The sequence below is a fragment of the Athene cunicularia genome (genome assembly GCF_003259725.1).
Source record: "Athene cunicularia isolate RWA chromosome Z unlocalized genomic scaffold, athCun1 chrZ_part3, whole genome shotgun sequence".
Lineage (NCBI taxonomy): Eukaryota > Metazoa > Chordata > Aves > Strigiformes > Strigidae > Athene > Athene cunicularia.
The window spans coordinates 16,047,646-16,056,500 of NW_020799144.1; the positions used below are offsets into that span (position 1 = coordinate 16,047,646).

At 43.9% G+C, this 8,855-nt stretch overlaps 1 protein-coding gene across 6 annotated transcripts in view; it reads right to left on the bottom strand.

Moving 5' to 3' along the window:
• Nucleotides 1-1,822: 1,822 nt before the first annotated feature.
• The window catches only part of MCTP1 (multiple C2 and transmembrane domain containing 1), a 274,684-nt gene continuing 267,651 nt past the window's right edge, over nucleotides 1,823-8,855 (bottom strand). For all 6 annotated transcript variants that reach the window (XM_026866731.1, XM_026866730.1, XM_026866735.1 and 3 more), the window contains 2 exons: nucleotides 5,552-5,649; nucleotides 1,823-4,413 (listed from right to left, as the gene is read on the bottom strand). In XM_026866731.1, coding sequence (XP_026722532.1) covers nucleotides 4,342-4,413; nucleotides 5,552-5,649 — 170 coding nt within the window. In that variant the 3' untranslated portion in view covers nucleotides 1,823-4,341. The remainder of the gene's footprint in view (nucleotides 4,414-5,551; nucleotides 5,650-8,855) is intronic.

The window sequence follows — 8,855 nt, forward strand, 5'->3', positions numbered from 1 at the left end:
CCCCCAGGGCTGAAAGGGGCTGCGGGAAAGATCAGGATGGACTTTTTAACAGAGCCTGTAACGACAGGACAAGGGGAAATTGTTTTAAACTAAAGGAGGTCAGATTCAGACTAGGTATAATGAAGAAATTTTGTACAATGAGGGGGGTGAGGCCCTGGCACAGGCTGCCCAGAGCAGCTGTGGCTGCCCCCTCCCTGGAAGGCTCAAGGCCAGGCTGGACGGGGCTTTGGGCAACCTGGGCTGGGGGAAGGTGGCCCTGCCCGGGCAGGGGGGTGGCACTGGGTGGGCTTTAAGGTCCTTTGCACCCAAATCATCCTGTGGTTCTATGGCTGGCACCTGCTGTGCTGCACAGCTTTTTTTTCCTTTCCTGAGAGGCCGCTCTTAAGGCAAGGGCCGTACTGTTTGCCACAAAGGCCAAGTCCAGCCAATTGAAGCAGGCTGCGGTATCTGCAATATGAAGAAATACGGAAAGCTCAAGGTGGTTTAGGACAGCTACATCAGTCTTCTGGTAGGAAGGACCTTTTTCTTTGTCTACCTCGAGGTGAGCCCTTGTGAATGTCTCTTTCTGGGGTCAAAATGTGTTTCTGCAGGCTGCTCCTTGTCCTCATTCCTTCTGCTCCACCCTTAACTGATTCACCAACTGCACGACCCTCCCAACCAGCTGCATTTCACCCAGTTCTGTAAGAGAAAGAGAACAGTATGCTTTGCTAAAGCCTTCACATTCTTCTAGGCTGATGTCTAAAGTTTGCATTTTATCTGGGAGCAGTTGAATTTCCCCTCTGAGAGTCAGAAGCTACACGCCTTTCATGCTGTACCTTCATTAGGCAGAAAGGGATGGAAATCCGGTGTTCCACACACTGAAAAACAGCTATAATTGCAACTGTGTTTGATGTAAAAAGTTTTGGGTCTTCACTTTTGCAAGATTTCAGAAAAATCTGGAGGAGGAGGAGGTATTTATTGAAAATTCGCAATCCTGGTTTTTGGGAGTGGGGGGAGATGGGGAGATGAGATGTCTTTAATAGAAGCAGCTGCACAGCAATCTGGAAATTAGCCCAGATGGGAGGGAAAAGTTTGCCCTCAAAAAGAGAAGCAGGCTCAGAAATGGAAAGAAGTTTGTGTCTGGCTGTCGGCAAGACTCCCGCAGCCGAGCAGGGCAAGAAGGCATGGGCAGAAGCTGCCCTTCTCCCGCCAGGCTGGGATCCCTGTCTGCTGGCCGGGAGCTGCAAAGGTTTTATTACGTGTTGTGTGGCGGATGTGTGACCTAGTGCTGATGGGAGAAGTGATCTTTCCTTCCTCTCCTTTGTTTTGTGCTCTTGGGCTACCCTAGAATGAAATACCTCAGTGTCAGGTAGTCCGGCTGCTGGCAGGTCCATCAGCTTTTCCTCTTCTCGGAAGAGCCAACGCTCCTTAAGGCCAGCATCAGCAGATAGACACCTTGCAGCCTTCATTACCTTCCCATTATTCCACTGTTGTTTTAATTGCAATAGAAAAAAATGGGGTTTATTCTGCTTGGATTTAAAATATTAAGTCAGTAGCTCTTCAGGTTAAAGCTCGGTCCTATTATGAAAAAAACTTAGTTGTTTCTTACAGAAAAAAAACCACAAAACTATAAAAGCAGGGCAAGCAAGCTCTGTACTGTGAGTTATCAGCAGAAATGTAACCAGAACCTCCCAGACCATCCACCTCGATGGACCCTGCGTGCTGCGACACTTACTTTAAGAGCGGACCCCAATTAAGTTAGTTACTCAATCTCACTGGACCCAAGTAAAGTTGTTAAATTTTGTTTTCTGAGAGCAGAAAGGGTTTCACGATCATGAGATGCATTATTCTTTTGTGACTCTATGAACAGACAAGTTGCTTAGGAATAAAACCCGGCCAATCTAGGAGGTTAGAAACCAACTTCAGAAGCAATCTGGAAATGGAAGATACGTTGAAATAATTACGACATAAGGCAGGACAGATTCTCTACAGAGGCCTCCCACACAAAGCAGAGTAGACAAACTGCAAATAGTGAAAATGGGTTCACTGACAAATTATTTTAAAATGTGATTTTAAAATGTCCTGTTGTGGCAGGAGAATCATACTTAATCAGCACGCATTCTTAGCCTTGCCTCTGAGCGTTTTATTTTCAGTGAGATCAGTTGTAATTGAGACATTAAAAGTGGTTCACTGGTTTTCAACAAACAGATGTTTCTCTCCCCCCGCCCCCTCCACTTGCATGTTTTGGGGCTTAAAATACTGAAATCCTGCACACAGAAATACGGCGATTTAATTCGCGCGCCCTTCACACCGCTCATGGGGGACCGATCGCACAGGACTTCACAGAAGAGGCTTCCTAATACCGAGTAGAGAGATGCTTAAAAGTGTGTTTAATGCTGTAAATGTAAGTAACTCAGACATCACCACCAAAGTAGACAATTGAAATTGAGTACAGGAAAAAAACCACAAGAGGAAATCGCACGCAGACCGATGGGCAACATTAGGAAGGTACAAGGCTTGCAGTGTATCAAAGAACTCTGCAAAACTGACAACTGGCAACAAACATTCTCACATTGTCAAGTCGAAAATTTGGCTTTTTTTTAAACAAAATAGGCTCATCAGTGATTCTGACTTCATCAATAGTATGCTGCTCTTCAGGCAGCACACAGTGGAAAGGTGGTCACACAAGCTTCGCAATTCAATTCTTTCAAAGTCATGATGTAACAAGAGCATATTTAGGTCCAGGACTTTCTTCAGAACAGTCATTTGATTGGCGTTCTTTCAAACACACAAACAGAGAGATCAAAATAACCGTCACACCAGAAACCGGCTGTCTGTAAAATAAACAAACCCAGGATGATCTTTCATGAGCAATGCAGCTAACATATAGTTCTTTAGACAAATATATATACATCCGCTTGCAAAGTATTTCTAAATAGTCTTTTCAAAAAGTATTGTTAGAGTAGTGCAATATAACTTTATCAGCAATTGCAACCAATGAGAGGTAACCCGGAGAGGACGAGAGGAAGGCCTCCCCTCGAGGACGCGGTCCTGCCGCCCTCCCCTGGGCAGAAATCCCCTTGAACGTCACTGGGAGCTACGACTAAGAGCTGTGCACAGGTAGTCCCTTAGGAATGAAACCTCTGCTCACTACGCGGGGAGCTGAGCATGGAAGTCTACATGCAGCTATCAGAATATATCCCCATGTACTCGTTATGCAGTGGCCACTAAGACATTTGAAATGTAAACGTTTCTCCGCCTATGTTCCATGTAAGTTATAAAATAATGCAGTTTCCATGCAGTAGGGCACAATCGTATCAGAAGAACTGACTACATTATTAGCTAAGGAAATAAAACCAGTATATCGGTTTTACCACAACTGCATTTTTTTCCTCTACACTATATTTCACATTGGTAACAGGTAATGTGTTATATCATAGAGCGTATTAGTATGATCTTGTGATCTGAAAGCAAAAACATCTTCTGCGAGATTTCCATATTAAAATAGTTATGTGCACAAAAGGTGTTCATAGCACGACACCCGAAGCAATATGGAGTTAGTTTGATAGTATTTCCATTACAGCAGAACTATGGACTTCATTCACTAAACTATGTAGTACAAATGAAGATTACTGGTACATATAGAAAAATCAGATAGGCAATCAGTTACAAACCTGGCAGTATTTTGAGAGAGACAGAGATTTTTAGGTCTTATAATGGAATGATAAAAACGGCAGGAACTTCTTTTGGTAGCTCCAGAAAGAGATTTGCACTTGGTGTTTCTCATTATCTTATAGGCAGCCCTACTGCACAGGAAAACATTGCACCAGGAGTTAACGTCAGGGTCTGGAGTTCAAAAAAATCTGCTAAAACTTAAGTGCAGTAGGCTCCACTACGTTGTATTTCTCTTGAAATGTATAAAACATAGAAAATCGTAATGGTGACTTATTGGATAAAAATATTAATGCTCACAAATGAAATCTGACTGAATTTTTGTGTCAGATTTGAATTTACACCTTTTGTAGATTTAGTCGGCATGATTTGAGTGTTTCAGGTATCTCTGACCGGCAAGTAGCAGTGCGTCTTTACCATTTTAGGTTGATTCCTTTAATGTCTTACGCTGTTTCTAACAAGGCTCTCAAACCCCAAAAACCCTCCCTGAAACCTTCGTCAAATGTGTCTTTACAGTGTGAAATATATCTTCAATGAGAAATGCCTTTTTACAGTATTTACAAAATCTCTGCATTAGATAAAAAGGCAAAATAAGTAAAAAGCTTAGAGAAAGGAAACACTGCTTAGGCTGCAGGCTTTTTCTTTTATCTTGCCCCAGCAGATGCTGGTCTCCTCAACACGTGAAGCTGGCTACCCAGGATTGTTTTTCTTCCTCTTGCTCGGGCTGTGACTGGAATCTTGTTTCAGTTCATGGTATTGCACCTGTTTAAACACAACATTCAGAAAGAAACCAGTCAGGTGGTGATTGCTAGAGAAAGAAAAAATTTCCCCCTTTTTTATTTCCCCCCCCACATTTTTTCCCAAGGAAAGAAAGCAGAAAGAATAAGAAAATGATTCCCCCTGCAAACTACATGGCATCTGCAGCTGCGATTCAACAACAACAGAAAGACAGGTCTAGAGGAAGAAGGAAAAACAGCATCAGGAAAATCCTGACAGTAGGTAACACCGTGTGCTGATGTAAACTTTAAGGCTACTTTTTTTTTGTTTTCTCCGTGAGCTCTGAAAGAGAATAAGGACTATCCTCTTTAATGAACTGGATGAATTTTCCTTGTAATGTTTTCTTAGGAACGTGTCTGTTTTCCAAGGCCTGCCACAGAGGGGATCAGACTCAGAGCGGGTATGTGCACCCACACCTCCTTTTTAAACCAGCTGCGAACTGAAACCGACACCTGGAAATACGGGAAGTGTATAATCTTTGTGATACCGGAGGTGATTTATGTGCCTGGCATTATCTATCTTAATGCTTGCACCTTCTCAAGAGATTGTGCACGGCATTACAAACGCTGGTAATTCATAACCAGCTTGTTTGTAAAGGAGTTCACGAGGACGGTTGAGCTGAGGCGGCAGCAGGAGCTTTCACCCCGGGACAGGCAAGGCTGCAGCACTCTCCGAGCTGCCCCGAGGCGCGGGGCAAAGCCCCCTGCCCCGACTCTGTGTTGGGGCAGGTCCTTTCATCGTGTGACCTCCCCGCTCCCCCTCTGCCACTCCCAACAGCTCCAGCTTTTCCGACACAGCGCCTTACCCCGGTCAGGATCACACGGTGCTGGAGGCTCATTAATACCAACGCCAGCACCTGCCACCATCTCCCAAATCCTCGTGTTTTTACTGATTGCTCCTAAGGCATAACCAACGTAGTAGCTTCTGTCTCACTGGTTAAAGGTCCAGCAGCCTCCTCCAGTTTCACAGACTATCCTCAGCTGGAGTTTGCAGTGTCTTTGTGCCAAAGAATGTAATATTGAATCAAAATAACCGCTTTAAAATTTGTTTAAAAAACCCCAGAAAGTCATGACGCCATGCGTTGAATTAACTACCATAAGGACACTTTAAAAAGTATACACACCACTTGCACATCTGAAGGGACTCTGGACAGAAAGTCAAGTAGCTCGTTGTTATCAATTGCATACGGATTTCGAAGCTTCTTTGTAAATTTATTGATGCCTGCAGAAGTCAAAGTTCAAATGTTATTATCATAGTTTTGGGGGTTTTTTTTAAAGATATATTTTTGGCAAAGTTCTAAAAAATATTTTTAGGATCCATTTCGAAGTCTGTCATTAGCACTGAATGAATGAATGAGTGAACTGTAAACTCAGGCTCCAAAAGTCAGAATCTGCTGCGGTGGTTCCCTCTGCTTCAAAATTCCAAAGTTATGGGGACATTTTCAAATTCCTCCAATACTTTTTTTTTTTTTTTTTTCCCCTGAAAGTAACAGAAACTGTGGTTACTATGTGCAGGTTGCACAAAAGAGAGGAATAAAGTGTACTCTGTCTCTGTTGTGGGGGGGATGAGCAGTAATGGGCTTAATTGCTGGACAGAAGATTCACGTTAGGCACACGGAAGATCTCCAGAATGTTAAGGACGGTGAAGCGTACGGGAAGCGGTGAAGTGTGCACGGTGTGAAGGCTTTAGGATGGGTTTGCACAAACTTCTGCTTAGGAGTGACAGGTTGAGATGAGCTGATGGCAGTGCAGAGAAGGGATGTGATGTCTCCCTTAGTCTTACACCTCCTGCTGACAATCAGTGTTCAGAGACACCAGGGAACTCCCCAAATGGAGCAGAAAGCAGGTTTTTCAACTGGACTCATTTTCTCATCGTTACATCCCGGGTCAGACTCACACTTTTCACAGGAGAACCTTGTTTGTGGGCTCTGGGAACACACACCTGAAACCCGGGCAGGAGTGGTACAAACTTCACAGACTCTCATGTGAGCAGGAGAAGGTTGGGACAGCGTTAAAAATGTGCTGCTCCGTGTAATTCATCCAGGCTGTATCGGAGATAAGATAATACAGTTTGTCTTCCATGAAGACTTGGTGCTCAGGCCTTTCAGAAAGCTTTAGCAAGGACATAAAGCTCCGTCCACTGCACGTGGCCACGGGACCAGCCACGGGTGGACTCAGGGGTTGATACGGTCTCACCTCATCACAGCTGATAAAGAGAAGTCCCAGTCGTGCCGTGAAAGTAAATACATGAATAAATCATGGGCAAGGCTCAAGACAAGCACTGAACAGACGAGATGGGACACTCCAGGGGAAGTAAAATACAACAAGGGGATGAGGTCTTTTCCAAAAGCTGGAAAATTTTCTGATTAAAATAATTTTCTTCATACCTTTTTCCACATAAACAGCTGCAGCTGCTACCAGGACTCTGCAATTTAGTGAATGGGATGAGGATGCAGAGGTGGTTCCTGCTCCACCATGGCTAACACAGCCTGTGCTCAAGGACCAGCAGCCCCCATGGGAAGAAAGATGGCCAGGAGGGGAAAAACAGAGAATTTCTTGCCAGGGCATGCTGAAAGAGGAAGTCTCTATGGAAGCACAGAAGCAAAGACAGCTGTACAGCCATAACATGGTGGAACTGAAAGGCCCCTGCTTTCCTGAAGAGTGAAACGGGCAGATGCTCTACAGAGCATCACGGACAACAGTACCTAGACAGGGTGGGTGCAGAGATGGAGGGCAACAGGGCAAGGGGCATTTACAGTAATTTGTGCTTACGCTGCCCACCCTTGGTTTGGGAGGCAGGGACTCCAGTTTGGGGGTCGAGGCTCTGCCTCCCCTGAAACAGAGACATTTCTGGGGGAGTGTGACCCCTCCGGGTACCGCAGGGGTATGTGTCAGGGGCTCTTCAAAGAGCAGTGCTGACTGTGGGGTTTTGTGGGCCTTGGAGGGGTATCACTGTCTCACACCCTTGCATGAAATCAAGGGGATGTCTGAAAGCAAGTGTACTAGATTCCAGATCTGTCTGAAAAATGACAGAAAAAGGACACAGACAAAGTACTTCGACCTTCAGTAGCAAGAAGCCTACCATCATGTGTGCGTGTGTTGTAGAAGAATGAAATTCTGGGAACTGACCTAGAGTCTGCACCCAGGTGATACAGGGTATGTGGGGAATAAGTGAAATTCCAAGGCAGGGAAAGAGAGTAAGCCCGCACGCTTGCTTCTTTCAATTCCATAGAAATACTTGTGTTCAAATCCTCCTTATTGCTTCTTCTCCATTTTGTATATTCTGCTACAATTATTTGTGAAGAGTCTGTAAGAATATTACTGACTGATACATGACAAATACATGGTTTGGAGTCAGTTCAATGATTTTATGTTGACTCTTGAGTTCAGGGTTTTTTACGAAGGCAAGATTGTTGTTATTTTCTTCAGAAAGAAAATCTGGCCATAGATTTAATCGAGACAGCGCTCTTTACGAGTCTGAACTCCTGAGTAAGGGTACAGCTGTTGGTGGTATAAGATGTATAAAAAAATGTACGGATGAAAACTTGGAGCATTATTTACAACAGATGTGGTAAGAGTAGCTGTTTAAAATCAGTATAAAGAATAAATATAAGGGAGATGTAACTCCGACTGCCTTTACAATATGATCAGTGCAGCCCATGGCTCTTAAAGCACATAAAATGCCAGCCATGGAGAAAACGAAAGATGCAAGGGAGGTGTCGTTGTAGGAGGTAATTTAATTACCTCCTTACTTACTCAGGTTTTTAGACACTATTGGATTTTTATTCAGAACCCCCTCAATTTATAGTAATGTAAAAGTCTAATTTTTGTTAAATTTATTAAGATTCTTTGTGCCCCTAAAAATGTGGCAGTGTTTTTGTAAAAACAGTGGCCATTTGTCCCTCAAAAGTAGGAAACACCCCCAGCAAGACATTTTCTGGGGTCTTTGACAGATCTTCCATCAGTCAATGTTGTCCTTTTCTGCCAAGTCAAGTAGACTTTGCCTCCTCAAAGAAGCCAGACAGGTGCTGCCTGGGTACATCAACGCACTCCATGGACCACTCCTCACCTGGGCCTCCTCCCGCTCTGACCACCTGTTGGGTTTTTCCCCGAAAGCTTTCTACCTCTGAACCCAGACAGGCTGCAGCATCAAATCCATGCAGAACCAACGTCCCTCTCAAAAAAATGCTGTGTTAGATGGGATTAAAATGAAGCACCACCATGGAAAAAAATGACCATTTCTCTTCATTTTTTCCCAGACTAGATGTAAGTCAAAAGTTGATGTTCAACATTTCCGATGGGTTGATGCTGTATTGCTCTAGTTTGAATGATATAGTGTTTCCTCAAAATGAGAAACGGAAAGAAAAATATTTCCGAAAAATATGTGATTAAAAAAAGTTGTTCAGTGTTTTGTTATCACAAACCACA